Source organism: Mesoplodon bidens, assembly GCF_964165515.1.
Source record: "Mesoplodon bidens genome assembly, chromosome: 17".
Taxonomy (NCBI): domain Eukaryota; kingdom Metazoa; phylum Chordata; class Mammalia; order Artiodactyla; family Ziphiidae; genus Mesoplodon; species Mesoplodon bidens.
The window spans coordinates 5,556,201-5,573,871 of NC_138174.1; the positions used below are offsets into that span (position 1 = coordinate 5,556,201).

At 43.9% G+C, this 17,671-nt stretch overlaps 1 protein-coding gene and 1 pseudogene across 2 annotated transcripts in view; one reads left to right on the plus strand and one right to left on the minus strand.

Annotated features, from left to right (window-relative positions):
- Window positions 1-520: 520 nt before the first annotated feature.
- Window positions 521-17,671, minus strand: part of FLT3 (fms related receptor tyrosine kinase 3) — an 80,181-nt gene continuing 63,030 nt past the window's right edge. The window contains exons 17-24 of the mRNA XM_081214969.1: window positions 17,392-17,545; window positions 15,512-15,594; window positions 13,148-13,275; window positions 9,858-9,980; window positions 7,911-8,022; window positions 7,496-7,595; window positions 6,920-7,025; window positions 521-1,079 (exon numbers count right to left, since the gene is read on the minus strand). Of these exons, the coding sequence (XP_081071095.1) occupies window positions 957-1,079; window positions 6,920-7,025; window positions 7,496-7,595; window positions 7,911-8,022; window positions 9,858-9,980; window positions 13,148-13,275; window positions 15,512-15,594; window positions 17,392-17,545 (929 nt within the window). The 3' untranslated portion in view covers window positions 521-956. The remainder of the gene's footprint in view (window positions 1,080-6,919; window positions 7,026-7,495; window positions 7,596-7,910; window positions 8,023-9,857; window positions 9,981-13,147; window positions 13,276-15,511; window positions 15,595-17,391; window positions 17,546-17,671) is intronic.
- On the plus strand, window positions 10,136-11,706 carry LOC308604869 (large ribosomal subunit protein eL29-like; annotated as a pseudogene). The gene is made up of 2 exons: window positions 10,136-10,139; window positions 11,152-11,706. The product of its transcript is annotated as a large ribosomal subunit protein eL29-like (transcript).

Below are 17,671 nucleotides of genomic sequence, written 5' to 3' on the forward strand. Positions count from 1 at the left end.
GTTCGATCCCTGGTCGGGGAACTAAGATCCTGCATGCCTCATGGCACGGCCAAAAAATTAATTAATTAATTAATTAAAAAAATAATAATACAGTGAGGAACACCTGTGAACCCATTACACCACCCAACCCCTAAAACTTCAAATATCATGTGAAAATGAATAAATAGTAGTAATTGTATATTCACAGCTCCGTGTGATATCATGAGTGAATCTTAGCATAATGTTGGTTGGGTTTTTTTGTTTTTTTTTGTCTTTTTTTAATGAAAGTAGGCTCTGGAAGTCTACACAGTGTATGACACCTTTTTTTGTAAAGCTCATGAACATCGGCTGTTCTTCACACAGTCTGGGGCAGGAGTCATAGAGCCTTTCAAAAATATGACAAAGGAATTAGCCATCACCATAGGAAAAATACACACAGGCACAAACAAAACAACTGACATGGTTTCAGTAGGTTCATGACTCCAGTTAAGTCTCACCCTAAATCTACCATGTAAACAATTCAATAACGAACATGTCTATAGTAGAAATTTTATTTCCATTCATAAAATATATCACTAAATAGCTGAAAAAGTTACATATTATTTTAAAACATAGATTTTAAAAATCATATTAGCTTCTCCTTAGCAAAATGCTTTTGTCTTATGTATTTACAAGAATATACTATACTTCAGGTACACAATTTTCACTCAAGCCAGACTGGGAAGGCCTGTGGATGTAGGTAGATGCTCCGATAAAGTTAATTATCAGCTCTTCTTGCCTTGTGCAAAGAATGACTGGATTTTACAAAAGTCCCTTTGGAAACAAGAGTAAATACAGAGAGCTTCTAGAGAAAAGTCCAGCAAAGCAGCAGTTGAGAATATATTTTCATTTAGTGATGAAATTAATCTTGTTTTGGTAATCTACAGCCTGTTTAAGGTAGGCGGGGGGATGATGTCCTTAAAGACTAAATTGTTTCTCTAGGAATCGTCAATGTGAGCCCGTGGAGAGGGTAGCCCTGAGTCCACCTCTCTGCTGTAAGGTCGCCTGTTTTGGTAAACAGAAGGACGTTCCGAAACATGGCCATCCATGTTCTGATACATCTGCATGTGGGAGAGAGACAGGACACTTATTACCATCTGATGAAGACTTATGTGTCACATGCCTACATGGCAATTGTTACTTTTATTATGCATAGATCTTAGAGGATATTCTACATATTAATTGACAAAGCAAATTTCATCCTTTTATTAATGGAGAAATCAAGTCATAGTCAAATATTTTATTTCATTATTGTTTCTTCTTTTAGATGTAAAATCTCAATCTAGAAATCCTGAGGCCATGCAGAAAAACCATAAAGGAGAAAGGCCATTTATATAGAGAATGCATAAACAGCAAGGCCCTACTGTATAGCAGAGGGAACTATATTCCATATCCTGTGATAAACCATCATGGAAGAGAATGTATAGATATGTATACTTGAATCACTTTGCTATACAGCAGAAATTAATCCAACATTGTAAATCAACTATACCTCAATAAGATAACTTTTTAAAAACTCAGAGAAAGGCCACAAAAAAATCTGTTCTTTATGCGGTAAATACAGAGAATTGACTGGGTTTTCACTTGAGAGTTTAGTGACTTTAAAAATTTTTGTCCAAAATGAAAACAGCTCTACTTTTTTGTTTCATTATAGAGTTAATACACATTCATATAGATAAACTAAGCAATATAGAAAGATATATATAAAAAAAAAAAGCCGAAGTCACCATTATAGCTAGCTTGCTGTTCACACACAATTTTGTGTCAGGAGGCTCAGACTGTAGGTTCTGTTGTAGAACCTTGTTTTGAATTACAAATACGTTGCTCATATGTTACATGTGTTCCATCTTTTCACTATTTACCACACATGGGCATGTCTCATCTTTTTAACGGCAGCCTAGGGTTCCAGAGTACTGATGTACCATAGTTAAATTTTGATGGATTGGTTGTATCACATAAACTGAAAAGTGCACACGTGACCTTGTCTGCCTTTGGAATAAATGAGGGAAGTGGAATTGCTGGACCAGAGAGGACGCACTTTTGAGCTGTGAGTCACATCAGCAGCCTACCCTGCAGAAAGGTTTACTTATTCCTACTCCTATCTTCTGGGTCCGGGAACGCTCTTCTCCAGAGCCTTACCAGGGCTCCAGGGCCCGAGATGTGGAAGATGGTTCATACCCTCTTTTGAAATTCTCTTTCTTTTTTTTTCTTTTTCTTTTTCTTTTTTTTTTTTTTTGCAGTAGGCGGGCCTCTCACTGTTGTGGCCTCTCCCGTCGTGGAACACAGGCTCCGGACGCGCAGGCTCAGCGGCCATGGCTCACGGGCCCAGCCGCTCCGCGGCATGTGGGATCTTCCGGGACCGGGGCACGAACCCGTGTCCCCTGCATCGGCAGGCAGACTCTCAACCACTGCGCCACCAGGGAAGCCCCTCTCTTTCTTTTTTTAAGAATTTTATTTATTTATTTATTTTTGGCTGCATTGGGTCTTTGTTGCAGTGCACGGGCTTTCTCTAGTTGCTGCGAGGCGGGGGGCTACTCTTCCTTGCAGTGCACGGGCTTCTCATTATGGCTTCTCGTTTCAGAGCACGGGCTCTAGGCACGTGGGCTTCAGTAGTTGTGGCACATGCGCTTCAATAGTTGTGGCACGTGGGCTCAGTAGTTGTGGCTCCCAGGCTCTAGAGTACAGGCTCAGTAGTTGTGGCACACGGGCTTAGTTGTTCTGTGGCATGTGGGATCTTCCTGGACCAGGGCTCGAACCCGTGTACCCTGCATTGGCAGGCGGATTCTTAACCACTGTGCCACCAGGGAAGCCCGAAATTCTCTTCCTTAAATGAGCTTACTAATCCTCGCCATTTTGTCTTTTCTATTGTCATGAATTCTTTTTTTTTCTCTCTTTTCCATTTTGTTAGGTTGATCATGTTTTCGAGGGTCCCTTTTTTCTTCTCTGCTGAATCTGAGCTTATGTATTATATTTCTCCTTCACCAGTGGTTATATTTACATATTTAACACCCATTTTATTCTTGTATTTATTTCACAGTGTGGCTGCTCCCACCACAGAGCTTCTGCAGAATCTATACCTCTTCCCACCCTTTTAGGAAAGCACTTTGCCTTGTTTTTTCAAAGAAGCCTCTGTTTTGGCTTTTCCTTCTTCAGTCTTAACTGCTTTCATTGTCTCGGGGATTTTCCATAATTTCTGGTCCACAAAGATCTCCTTCTTGCTTTCAGAGGCCATTATGGCCTCAGTTCTGTCTTTTTTTTTTTAATAAACATATATTTTTGGCTGCGTTGCGTCTTCATTACTGCACACGGGCTTTCTCTAGTTGCGGCAAGTGGGGCTACTCTTTGCTGCGGTGCGTGGGCTTCTCATTGCGGTGGCTTCTCTAGTTGCAGAGCATGGGCTCTAGGGCGTGAGGGCTTCAGTAGTTGCGGCTCGTGGGCTCAGTAGTTGTGGCTCACGGGCTCTAGAGCGCAGGCTCAGTAGTTGTAGCGCACAGGCTTAGTTGCTCCGCGGCATGTGGGATCTTCCCGGACCGGGGCACGAACCCGTGTCCCCTGCATTGGCAGGTGGATTCTTAACCACTGCGCCACCAGGGAAGCCCCAGTTCTATCTTTAAAATGTATATATTTCCCATAATTTATAGGGGCTGATAGGAGAAGACAGATGGCATGAGCTCAGGGGCCTTTCTGGAAGCAGAAGGCATGCCTGTCCCTCCCTCATCCCACTGGCACTTCGTCATCTCGTCACGCCCTGTCTGCTCACCTCTCCGGCTGCAGTCACCTCCTAACCGGTGTCCTTCTTTGTTTCTGTTGCTGTTGCCATCCGAGGCACGCAGGATCCCAGTTCCCCAACCAGCGATGGAACCCAGGCCCTGGTAGTGAAAGTGCCGAGTCCTGACCACTGGACCGCCAGGGAACGACCCTAACTCGTGTCCTTACTTTCGCTCTTTTGCCTTTGTTTTCCTGAACGTACTTTTATGCATCCTTTCCTTCCCTCCATCCAGGAATATTTGCTTAGGACCCCTTAAGATCATGTAGCTTAGCAGCACATTTTACAGCTGAGAGAACTAAGCATGATGCTACAGCTGCGTATACCATGGCGAACAAAACAGATGTGGTCACTAACCTACTCTCACGTTGACACTCGTTCATTTATTTAAGAGCCAGTTACTGTCTCCGGACAATGGGGTGACATCAGGTGACGTAAAGATGAGAGCACATCATCCTAGCCCTCGTGGATCAAATCTAGTGATGAGGCAGACAGACCCACAAGGCAAAACTATCGCACAGCATGACTTGAGTGTCATGTAGAGGGACAGACAAAGTGTTAGGGGATTCAGAAGAAGGAACCTGAAATCGGAAGTTAGGGGAGAATTTGGAGAGGGGAAGCTATTTGATCAGGCTCTTTTTTAAATTATCGAGGTATAATCGACATGTTGTTACACTTGAAATTAGTTTCAAGCGTACATCACAGTGATTCACATTTGTATATATTGCAAAAGAATCACCCAAGAATCTAGTTAATATCCGTCACCATACCTAGTGATCTGGGTCTTTATCAAAGACAGATATCGAAGCATGTCTGTCCATTCTAAAATTCTCATTGGTTCATCAGTGTCTGAATAATGCCTTAGCATGTTATTCAGTGACCTCCCTGCTCTCACTCCACACCATCAGGGTTGGGTTAGATCTAAAGTGTTAACCTGAAATTTCTAGATGTGTTTCCCTCCCCGTCTCACTTGTCTTTCAAGAACCATCTTCCTTCCTGGTCTGTAAATGAAGCCGAGACAGAGATTCTACAAAAACCATTCACGTGGGTGCAAGGAAAGATTGCGCCAGGCATGCTGGCCCGTTTTCCCACCCAAGAGACTGGACGTGACATGTTAGGAGATGTGAAGAGAAGAGGCGGAGGGCAGGGGCCTGCCCACTGTGGGTGGAGCTGCCTGGCATCGCTGTGCAGGATGTGCCTGCCTCAGAGGTGACCAGCCAAGCGGCAAGTGGGGACCGAAACCCAGTGTCTGCTTCCCAGGCTTCTGGACTGAGCCCACAGCACCTGCAGGAGTAAGGGGCTCCTCCTGGGGTGCTCATCTCACCCAAGGGGTCCCGTCCTCTAACTTAGCTAAAGGTGTTTCAGCTTGCTCTCAGCGCCTTTGATACTGGGAGGGAAAGGAACCTTCCATCGCGAGGGGCAGGGAGCGGAGGAGACTGGGGAAAACGTGGAGGATGGTCCTGGAGCACAGATGCCCTCAGCTGAATCCTCATCCACGGGGATCTTGCAATTCAGCCATGCCTGATACCTCTGGGGCCCCTCGAACAGAGGGAAGCGGGTTGGGACGTCCTGTGGGTGTGGGGATGTGAAAGGGGAACTCTGGCCAGATCAAGGTCGTCCTGAACAAAGCCGAGGGCGCCTCAGCAGCCGTGGACCCTCCCTGCTGGTCACACCAGCTCTGCAGTCTTGTTTTCCTTCACATGTCCCCACTCACCCTATACTTTAGTTACAACCCATTATTTTCCATTCTACTTTCTCAGCTCTGAACCTTTATTTATGTTACTCACCCAGCCTGGAGCACCCTGCTAACCCCCATCCCCCAGTGAGCAGCCAAAATCCACTCAGTCTTCACAGCTCAGCTCAAATAACACCGCTATGGAGCCACACCCAACTGCCCAACAAGTAAAAATTACTCATTACTTGTTTTTCTATAAAACTCTGCTTTTGGTTTATTTTACAGTGTCCTTAACTGTTTACAAGTCATCTGCTCTGTAGCCTGTGAGTCCCCTGGGGGCTTTCCAGCTCTCCTTTTTGTCCTAATTCCCTGACAATGCTGAATTTCCATATGTGATTTAAAAAAAAATCATAACAGGAGGAGAAGACACATACCATCCACACAGGTCTCTGGAAAGACTACAGAATTGAAAATGGACTCCTCATAATGTAGAAAAAGCGGACGGACAATCCATTTAAAGACTCAGATTCATATTTAACTAACATTTATCACCTGCTAAGTGTTCCCCATGTGCTAAGTCTTTTCACATACATCACCTTATTTAGTCCTTACAAATCCACAAAGATTTGTTAATCCCATATTTCAGATAAGGAAACTGAGACCACCCCTCCCCCAAAGATTGAGTGACTTAATTAACTCATATCAGAAGCAAACAATGGAGCCAAGATTTGAACCGAGGTATTGGGAGTTCCAGGTTCCTTTGTTCACTTGGTCTAGGGGATGGCTCCTCTAACTACATCAGGTGGAACTGTTAAGGGTGAGAGTCAGAAAAGTAATTCCCAGTTCCCAAAGCTCAAAGGTCATCTACCTTAGCAACCCATTTTACAGGTAAGAAAACTAAGGCCCAGTGCTGGTATTAAGCTCTCAGGATTCCGGGTCAATGCTCTTTCCACTCGATTGCATGATTGAGTTGTATGATTATTCCACACAAAACCTTCATGCTGAATTAGGTAAAGTCAGTGGCTTCTGGAGTCAGGGATTACGTTTTATTTATTTGTTTGGTCCTCAGCACTGGTGACTTAAAAGCATTTAATTTCTTAATCAATTGGCTAAAATCTTCAGGAAAAGTTTTTCTTTTTTTCTTTCCCCCTAAAAACACTTATCCGTAAGTATATCTAACCCCATACAACTTTTTTTTTTTTTTCCAGGACAAGAGGAGCTTTACTTTTCTGAATGCTTTTCTTAATCTAATTATATTGATGAAGGATGGGTGGCCCTTTGTTTTGAGTTTAGGATTATGAGTTTGACCCCATACAACTTTTAAAGAGCAACCTAGACCAGTTGTGATGAGGAAGGCAACTTGGTACCTTTGGCACTTAGGAAATCAGCAATGAGTGTTCGGAGTTCCAGAGTTCTTTCCTTCCTAACGATACTTTATAAGATGCTGTGCTGCTACCTACCGCTTCTTCCGCATCTGCCAGCTGACATCCCAAAAATGAAGTCAGGTTAGGAAAGGATGGCCGTTTCCTAGAGTCAAAAGCCCAGCAGGATTGCATTATAAAGTATCTGTAAAGACAACCGAAGAAGAAGCAAGTTAGGAAATCTGAATGAAGCAAAATGGGTCACTTTCCACTTAACGAAGCACCATTTATTGCTGTGGAGATACTTGTTTACGGCATGTTTGTCCTGAGGCAAGTACTAGCTTAGATTTTGAATTCATATGAGAAAGGACAAATTATATGATGCATTTTGACAAATACAGTGTGAACCAGAATTCAGGAGAAGGGTCCCTCAAGTAAAGGAATTGAAACCCAGAAAACATTCAGTTATGTTCAGAAATCCCTGAAACCAAAAGGAAGAGTTTTCTTTCCTTTCCTTTTCTTTTCCTTTCTTTGCTTTTCTTTTCTTTCCTTTTCTTAAGAGGAATCATGGGAACTTCACACTAAATAGAGTTTTACTCTTTTTCTCATGGGTTTGCAACTAGACAGGCTGTACATTTCCGATTTCAGCCACTTTACGGTCTGACTTAAACTTACATTTCTTCCGTGGCATAAAATGGCTGATCCATTTTAAATCCACTCTGGATGAGTTTGTAGAAGTTAGCATCAGCTGGAATCCCGGGGTAAGGATTGACACCTGAGAAAAACAAGAGGCCACATAACCATCCACTCACCCTTCAGTTGTTTCTTATTCACTCAATTGGCAAACACGATGGATTGTGGCTCCCTGGGCCAGCACTGTGGTGCTGGGCAGGAGAAGCCACGTTCTGGCAGGCAGGACAGACCAACGGACACCAGCACGTAAAAATAAAGGGGCTCAGGCTGCCACAGAAGTAAGACTAGGCGGGCTCTGGGTCATGGCATTTCTTCCGCCCTTTGACTTAGGAGTGGGGGAGGAGTGCAGAGGGGGCCGAGTGCAGAAGCCCTGGGCTCAGGGAACTGCAAGTCTTACCAAGCGAGAATATTTCCCAGAGTAATATTCCGTATGACCAGACATCGCTCTTAATTGTGTAGATTCCCTCAAACAAGCTTTCAGGAGCCATCCACTTCACAGGCAGACGGGCCTGTGTAAAATCCAAGCAGAGATCAGTGGTGAATTTTCCACGTACAAGCATTCCTTCTTTTCTCGTTAGCTAGGTGATCACTTTTATTCTCTCCCTAAGGCCACACTTAATGCTTCCTTGAGAAAATCATATTCCTCAAGTGGCCTTTTTTTCACTTTCAAATTAATATTGTAACATAGTAGCCTTAAACAAATTTTATTTCTTTAAAACCCAAGCTTGCACTTGGCATTGGTAAATTTCACAGTAGACACTCGCTTCCTGCTGAGTAGCCAGGCACTTCCCCAGGGGTAAGTGGAGTATTCTGTTAAGGCATTTCTTGGAAGAATTTTAGTGGAAATGCCACCCACAAGAATGTGATGGGGGGAGCATATGTCATCGCTTCCAGAAATGACACCCGGCGGTTTCTGTGGCTTTAGTAATTCTCAGTAGCATGAAAGGGGAGTTTTGAATTAGTACAGCCTCAGGTTAGAATCAAGACACAGGGACGGGGAGGTTCCTGGGGCTGAGCGTTCTGTAGTATTTTCTTTTTCAGGGATTGAGAGCCCTTAACGGTGCACATTTAATCTGCCAAGTAAAATCAAAGCTCAAGAAAGATACCCTGTTTTAAATCCTATTCAAAAGGATGAGCTGGGAGAATCAAGCAGGCTAGTCTGGTTAATTTGATTCATTAAAGGGATTAATCATGGTTCCAAATGGAATTCCCTTTCCTGCTTAAGAAACCACCAGCTAGTAGGGTAGAAACTTCATAGCCACTATTAGTTCATCCTATTTAAGACTGCAGCTACAATGAGGGAAGCATAGATCCAAAATCAGCTGTGTGTTTGATTCTACTGGGAACACAGTTTAATTTGATTTGCAACATGTATTGGACAACGGAGTTTGGTTGGTTTATTCCCATAAACGCTATGAGGTAAGTGAATACTCCTTCATGGGAAACACTGTAGCATCATGCTCGTGCATAGACGTGGGGCTCAGACCATTCATGTTCTAACCCATGTGCTGTGTAATCATGAGCAAGTGACTTTTCTGTGCCTCAGTTTCCTCAACCACAAACGGGTACTTTGAGGACCAAATGAGTCAACACACGTAAAGCACTTAGAAAAGCACTTAGCACATGGTAAGCACAATACCAGCATTTGTTATTATTATTACTTCACAAGTAGGGGCAATAAAGCAGAGAGAAATCACAAAAATGAACAGCCAAAAAGAACAACAGGGGCTTAAATCCAGGCATTGTAATTCTTAAAAACCATACTCTTTCAACTACACACAATTTTATCATCTGGTATTTTTAGTAGTTCTCTTATAAGTGACACATGTGTCCTTAGGTTTTTTTAACAAGTAGATTCAGTGATGTTTTAGGTCTCCCTGTGTAACAGTAAGAGGATGACAAATATTCATTAACTAACATTTGATTTAAATACCGTCCCTTTTTTAAATGTATATTTAATATTTAGTTTACTTGTATTTTTAAAATGCTGTCTTGTAACGATTACCTATTCCCATAATGGAAAGCATAACTCAATAGTCACTTTATAGATTAAGGAACTGAAATAAGTTTTAAGTAATGAGATTTTTTTTTTAAAGTGTGGATTGCACTCAAAGGCCCCTAATTGATAGGTGCGATGCTATTTTGCTCAACTTTTATTACAGATGGAATATTTCCGTGAAGCTGCAGAAAAACCTTTGAAGCCTAAGAGAGCAAACTGCTGGGAGGAAGTTTTCTGAGGTTAACATAAATCACAAATGCACTACAGTGAGCGCAGATGTTTAGAGCAGTGATGACAAAAACACAAAATGACAGGATAAAACTACATGAGAAGCAGCAGTCTCACGTTGCCTCTGACCACGTAGTTGGAATCACTCATAATGTCCCGAGCCAGTCCAAAATCACCGATCTTCACCACTTTCCCGTGGGTCACAAGGACATTCCTGGCGGCCAGGTCTCTGTGAACACACTAGAAGGAACAAACTGGGAGTGTTATTTACCATGATGTAGATTATCACAGAGTATAATCTTTCTTCTCATTTCAAGTTCAGTAGGAGTTACAGATGACAAAACTGTAGTTCCTCGAGGTGTCTTATCTTTACTGGGCCCTGAGCAATCATCACGATGTGTAACTAAGTGCGTGAACAATTCTTCAGCCGTTGGTGCTGCTTAGGGAACATTCCCAGAGGCCAAAGGGGCCGGGTTCTGAGAAAGCAGGTCAACCCTAGCAAGGTGCATATCTTGCTATAAATAAGAGACACAGCAGCAGGGCCTCTAAAGGGGTTTTCAGAGCACTCCTCTGTGGGGTGGAGACAATGTCTTTTCTGATGGGAAAATACCTTTGGCAATATACTGGCATAATATTAAAAAAAGAGGGAAAATACTAGAAGTTTGGGACGGTTGACTAAGGTGGAATTAGAAACAGTTCCTGAATTGAGAGATGACGTGACTTTAATTCGAGTGGTTTGGCAAGAAAATTAACTCCACAGAGGAAGATTTTAAAAGGAACAGGGACTTCCCTGGTGGCTCAGTGGTTAAGAATCTGCCTGACAATGCAGGGGACACGGGTTCAAGCCCTGGTCCAGGAAGATCCCACATGCCGTGGAACAACTAAGCCTGTGCGCCACAACTACTGAGCCTGCGCTCTAGAGCCTGAAAGCCACAACTACTGAGTCCGTGGGCCACAACTACTGAAGCCCGTGCGCCCTAGAGCCCGTGCTCCATAATGAGAAGCCACCGCAATGAGAAGCCCGCGCACCACAACGAAGAGTAGCCCCCACTTAACGCAATTAGAGAACGGGGACGGCCTAAAGGGAAAATGGGAGAGAGTTGCATGAAACCAGATAAACTTCAAAACATTCTTATTATCACAAGCCCAGGGGGAGAAAAGGCAGTGCCCCTTGACCTCCAATCGTGAGTAGTTTGAGAATTTACTTAACTACAGGCAGCAACCGGGCTGGACCGTCTAGGCAGATGCTTTCAATGTCTGTAAAGAAACTGGTGACAGTGCTACTGTAGATGCAGAGGTGAGAGAGGAGACATACTCCAGCAGCCGGCAGGGAACACGAGGAGAGGAAAGTGTCCGGGGACTGGGGTGGGGAAGGATTCTGAGACAGTGATTCTTTTCACTGTTGAGCAAGTACGAGGACGCCCAACGCTGGAAAAGAAAAGTAAAGACGGCGGCTCTTTCTCTTCCGTCCCAGGTGCTTCGGGATCTGTGGGCCCCGGTGCAGACGTGGCCAAGTCCAAGAACCACAGCACGCACAGCCAGTCCCCAAAATGGCACGGAAATGGCATCAAGAAACCCCGATCACAACTATCTCTTAAGGGGGTGGACCCCGAGTTCCCGAGGAACACGCCCTCTGCCAAGAAGCACAACAAGAAGGGCCTGAAGAAGATTCAGGCCAGCAACGCCAGGGCCACGTGTGCACTGCTGAAGCTGTCAAGGCTCTCGTAAAGCCCAAGGAGGCCAAACCCAAGGTCCCAAAGGGAGCAGCCACAAGCTCAGTCAGCTTGCCTATATTGCCCACCCCAAGCTCAAGAAACGTTCCCGCATCGCCAAGGGTCTCAGGTTCTGCCGGCCAACATCCCAGGCCAAGGCTCAAACCAAAGCCAAGGCCAAGGCCAAGGCTGCAGCTGCAGCTGCAGCTCCGGCTCAGGCTCTGGCTCCGGCTCAGGCTCCCAAAGATACCTAGGCCCTCACAAAGGCTCCAAAGTAGAGGCCTTTATCTGCCAATGTGGGAACAGAAGGACTGGTGTGACCCCTGGGCTGCTGTCTGCATGGGGCTGGTGTCCTCCTGTGCTATTGGTACAAATAAACCTGAGGCAGGATCTGTCAGTAAAAAGGAAGAAAGGAAGGGAGGGAGGGAAAGAAAGAAAGAAAGAAAGAAAAGAGAGAGAGAGAGGAAGGAAGAAGAGAGGGAGGGAGGGAGGAAGGGAGGAAGGAAGGAAGAAAGAAAGGGAGAGAGAAATGAAAGACAGCAACACGTACTTTCAATATCCATGAGTGAAAAAAAACCTTGGGATTCTAACTGGGGTTGTGAGAAATACACAGATTAATCTGGTGAGAACTGACTTTTCTTTTAAACGGTGAATCTCTCCCATATGAACAAAACAGAACTCATTTATTCAGGTCTTCCTTTTTGCCCTTTAATCAAGTTTCACAGGTTTCTTCATGAAAGAAACAGATCTTAGGTGTTTCTTGTTTATCTTAACCTGTTTCATGGTTTGGTTGCTCTCCTGAATAGAATTTTTTTCTTGTTCTTCAAAGCTATTGATCTATTTCACATTAATCTTTTTCTTAAAACTGGGATATAATTGATGTAATATGTTATATTGGAGACTGTACTTTTTTAAAGAAAAAGAAAAATACAGCTGAAATTACTCTTTCCAAATTCAGGGAGAAAGAGGAGAGAGGAGGCCAAGAGAGGGCAGTGGAGGAGGGAGAGGAAGAGGCTAGGAGCCCAAAGGGAAAAGGAGAGGAAAACGTTGGGGAAATAAAGAGAAGTAGTGGAAGGGAAGAAAACGAGGACAGGAAGTAGCCACACGAATGGCCGAAATCGGTTCACAGGCAGCAGACGTTTGAAATGTCAGAGAAGAGCAGGACTGAAAGAATATTTTAGAAAGAATGCAAAACCGGGGTAGAGTCCACGGCGTGAGGGGGCCCTGAGGTCTTCACATCACAGCCCCAGTGGATCTGGGATTAGCAGCCCACAGCAAACTCTCGAAAGAGACACCGGTGCCTTGCACAGCTGGCTTGGCCTGAAGGGCACCCGGGATTTGAGCCTCCGCTCACCCCCTGGGTCAAAGGTAGGACACAGTCTAAACAACCTGAAGTGACTGCCCGACAGGGCTACACCTGGTTTTGAGGAGGGATTCCTGAGGACTTCTGGAAGCTTCAGGGACTTTGGACCGTCTGGGAGGGCTGTGATAACCATCGTTTTATAAGGGATCCCTGACCTTTATACTATAATTAGCCAAGAGCCCATGTAACATCCTAGGTGACTCCAACTGTGAACGGGAGGGAAAGGAGCTGCAAGTTAAAATAAACAAGAAAAAAAGAAAACCCCACATCTCTTCTTCAAAATTATCTTCTTGTTGTTGGTATTGTGAGTTTCGTTTTTAAAAGGAGCTTACCGACTTAAATTCCAGAAATTCCATTCCTTTGGCCACTTGATATGCAAAGCAAAGAAGATCTTCAAAGGTAAGTACATTCAAGTCCTCTTCTTCCTCCAGCCTTTTTTGGTTTTCGTATTCAATTTCATCTGTAAAATACAACTGGTCCTCATTTTTGCCAAAATACAAAGAAGTTGCTTTATGGAAGGGGGAGGGGCAAGATAGGGGAAGGGGACTTCGAGGTACAAACTGGTATGTATAAAATAAGCTACAAGGATATATTGCACAACACAGGGAATATAGCTGATATTCTATAATGACTATAAATGGAGTACAACCTTTAAAATTGTGAATCACCATATAGTACACCTGTAACTTATATAATATTGTACATCGGCTATACTTCAATTAAAAAAAAGAAAAGAAGTTGTCTTATAAATCTCTGTAAGCACCTCATGTACAAATGGAACTACGACATCATCTTCCTGGTGGCACCAGGGCTAACCTATTTATGCAGAGAACTGTCCAGCCCAGGAAGTGTCACCTAAAGGTTCTCTTTGGTTAGAGGAGTGAATTCTCCAGCTCTCTGGGATGAGTCAGGGGTTTCTTTTTTTTTTTTTTTTTTTTTTTGCGGTACGCGGGCCTCTCACTGTTGTGGCCTCTCCCGTTGCGGAGCACAGGCTCCGGACGCGCAGGCTCAGCGGCCATGGCTCACAGGCCCAGCCGCTCCGCGGCATGTGGGATCCTCCCGGACCGGGGCACGAACCCATGTCCCCTGCATCGGCAGGCGGACTCTCAACCACTGCGCCACCAGGGAAGCCCGAGTCAGGGGTTTCTTTTGCACTAGGTAGTTTTGTCACACTGGGAAAAGAATTACCAATTATCTACTACATTTTATGAACTGTTTGTGCACTTAATGTTCTTTTTTTTTTTTAAAGGGGAAGGAAACTCCTCATTGTGTGTGTGACACCACTAAAGTTTTTTTTTTATAATAAATTTATTTATTTATGGCTGCATTGGGTCTTCGTTGCTGTGCGCGGGCTTTCTCTAGTTGCAGCAAGCAGGGGCTACTCTTCGTTGCGGTGCGCGGGCTTCTCATTGCGGTGGTTTCTCTTATTGCGGAGCATGGGATCTAGGCGCTCGGGCTTCAGTAGTTGTGGCGCAGGGGCTTATGGCGCAGGGGCTTCATTGCTCTGCGGCATGTGGGATCTTCCCGGACCAGGGCTCGAACCCGTGTCCCCTGCATTGGCAGGCAGATTCTTAACCACTGCGCCACCAGGCAAGTCCTTAATGTTCTTCTAGTTAATTTTTTTTTTTTTTTTTTTTTTGCCGCACTGTGTGGCTTGTGGGATCTTAGTTCCCCAACCAGGAATTGAACACATGCCCCCTGCAGTGGAAGCGCAGAGTCTGAACAACTGAACTGCCAGGAAAGTCCCAATTTATGACTTTTAAAAAGAATAACCTGATCAAATAAAATAGCTCTCAGTGTTTATTGGTAGAAACATTGACATAAAATTCACACTACTAGGGCTTCCCTGGTGGCGCAGTGGTTGAGAGTCTGCCTGCCAATTCAGGGGACACAGGTTCGAGCCCTGGTCTGGGAAGATCCCACATGCCACGGAGCAACTAGCCCCGTGAGCCACAATTACTGAGCCTGCGCGTCTGGAGCCTGTGCTCCGCAACAAGAGAGGCCGCGATAGTGAGAGGCCCGCGCACCGTGATGAAGAGTGGCCCCCGCTTGCCACAACTAGAGAAAGCCCTCGCACAGAAACGAAGAGCCAACACAGCCATAAACAAACAAACAAACAAATAAATAAAATTTTAAAAAAATTTAAGGCAAAATTCCTTAAAAAAAAATTCACACTACTAAACTGGTGGCTTTTCACTACCTTTAAAGTAAATACGCATTGGGACTTCCCTGGTGGTGCAGTGGTTAAGAATCCGCCTGCCAATGCAGGGGACACCGTTCGATCCCTGGTCTGGGAAGATCCCACATGCTGCGGAGCAACTAAGCCCGTGCGCCACAACTACTGAGCCTGCGCTCTAGAGCCCACGAGCCACAACTACTGAAGCCCACGTGCCTAGAGCCTGTGTTCCGCAACAAGAGAAGCCACTGCAGTGAGAAGCCCGCGCACTGCAATGAAGAGTAGCCCCCGCTCTCCACAACTAGAGAAAGTCCAGTCATAGCAACAAAGACCCAATGCAGCCATAAATAAATTTATTTTTTAAAAATTCTATAAAGCAAATATGCATTAATAAAGCCTATAGATGACATTAGCAAAGATAAACATGCTTTTGCATTTACACACTTTTTAAAAATAGCTAACACAGAACTCTTGTATCCATTTCTATTTGGAAGTGCTACTATTTCGAATAAAATATTACCTTCGGATTGAAATGAATTCCCATTGAACCCTGAGACAGGATCTGAGTCCGGGTGTATTTGGACTTCTCTTGAACCAGGCATACTATTAAAAAAAAGTTATTTCATTATTTACGTTCTTCTTCTGAGTAGACATTTTATTAGAAAAACTACAATTCATCAAATAAATGAATTCCAATTATAAATGGGCTTTTAAATTAACAGCATGGCATCAACTAGTCCTTTTAGTGTGTGTGGACATTAAACACATCTGTGTAACTGAGCCTGTCTGTCGAACAAGGATAAGAGTGATCCCTGTTACCTGTATGGAATCTTACAGTTCAAAGAGGACCTCACTCAGTCCTTCCCACAACCCTACAAGCTGGGTGTCAAAGTCACATTTTATAAAAGAAAAGCTAGGCTGGGTGAGATAAATATGATTTGCTGAAATCACGACGCTAACAAAGAGTGTGACATTCCCTATAAAAGTCCATGTATTATAGATCTTCTATAGAGACTTTTAGTGTTTCGTCATCCTTTTTTTTTCCAAGTTGGCCTTTGTAAAGCTCATTCCCTTTTCCTGTGAAATTAATAAACAGTAATAAGGAAGATCTCTTTTACTGTGTATAATATAGAACTCTTCACTGAGGAATTCTGTATACATTATATACAGACAATGATTCAGTTTATTCCAGCATAATAGTTGACCCCAATTACAATGTCCACATCTTTAGAAAATAGCTTAATGCTTTCAGACCACAAATATTCCAAAAGTAATTGCTTCAGTGTGTTTAATACCCAGTGACTGGAATGAATCAAAGGCACTGAGTGACCAGCATTGTTGTCACTAACCACAGAGTCCTGGTCACACACAGATTCTCTGTTCTAGAATTCGGATGACATTATAGAATCCTCTCAGTTTGGGAATATGAACTGAGAAACGAGTGTAAAAGGGAAGTTTGGTGTGAAATGATTAAGGGCAGCTGCACAAAGACATGCATGGGGTTTCCATGGGGTCCCTGGTGTTAAGATGCTGGTCTCTGTCTCAGTATTAAAAGGCCAGAGGTGTGAGCTGAAACTTACATGCTCAGAACACAAGGAATCTCAAACGGATCCTCCAAAAGTCCCCCAGTAAAGCTAACAGTCTCTGACAAATCCGCGCTTAGAAAAAGGGAGAGCTTTCATGTAGGAGGGAACTAGGGGATGCACTGTGGCTTGAGGACTCATTCTATCAGAGTGCCTGTGAATTCATTCAGAGAAGGGTGTCATCGAGCTATGATGTTCAGGTAATTAGCAGGAAATTTCCAAAGATGAGGACGAGCATCCCACCAAAGCTACAGCCCTCTTGGGACTGAGAGTCACTCAGGATCCCACAGATGGCAGAACATACAAGGCAGAGCATAGAGACAAATGTTACCACTACTTAATTTTGTCCCCATCATTACGTCAATCAATCCATCCTAATTTTTAAAAATCCGATTTATGCATTTAGAGCTCTTTTGTGCAATACTCCCAGGACCTGCACTACTTTCTATGAATATATCAAGGGCTTTGGGAAAGGGGTTCATTCTTTCTATCAATACCCATGTGTCAGCCAGGAGGCCTGACATATTGAATAATGCACCTTTCCTAAAACTGAATATATGTCTAGGATGTAATTAGGCACCTGTGGACAGAATTGGTTCAGCTGCAGTACCTGTGCTGTAGGAAAGGGAAAGCCTCGTGGTTCAAATCAACAGGGAAACTATAACAAAGATGAGAGACCTTTCTAGGTTTTAGAACCCACAGACCACACAAAATGCTGGAGGATGGCCTTTAGAAACTGGCCAGTGGGGTGTGTTTAACCATCATACGTTGTTTGTTCTGTAATGTATGATTATGAAACTGTGACCCAGTCTCTTACCTGGAATTAGGGGGTGATTGGAAAGTGGGATAAAAGCTGAAATTATGTTCCTTGAAAATCTCCGTCCACGTCCTGTGAAATTTTTCTCTTTTACTTCTTAGATAGTTGAGAAGGTCTCCATAGCAACAATATTCAAAGATCAAGTAAATTGGTCCTGAAATAGTGACAGTTTTAATGCTAGGTATACAGACACCAAATAATTTTTTTCAGACATCTGTGTGGCAGAAACCATACTCTACAAGAACTCCCTTCTCCCCTAACTTGGGGAGAGTACAGATCT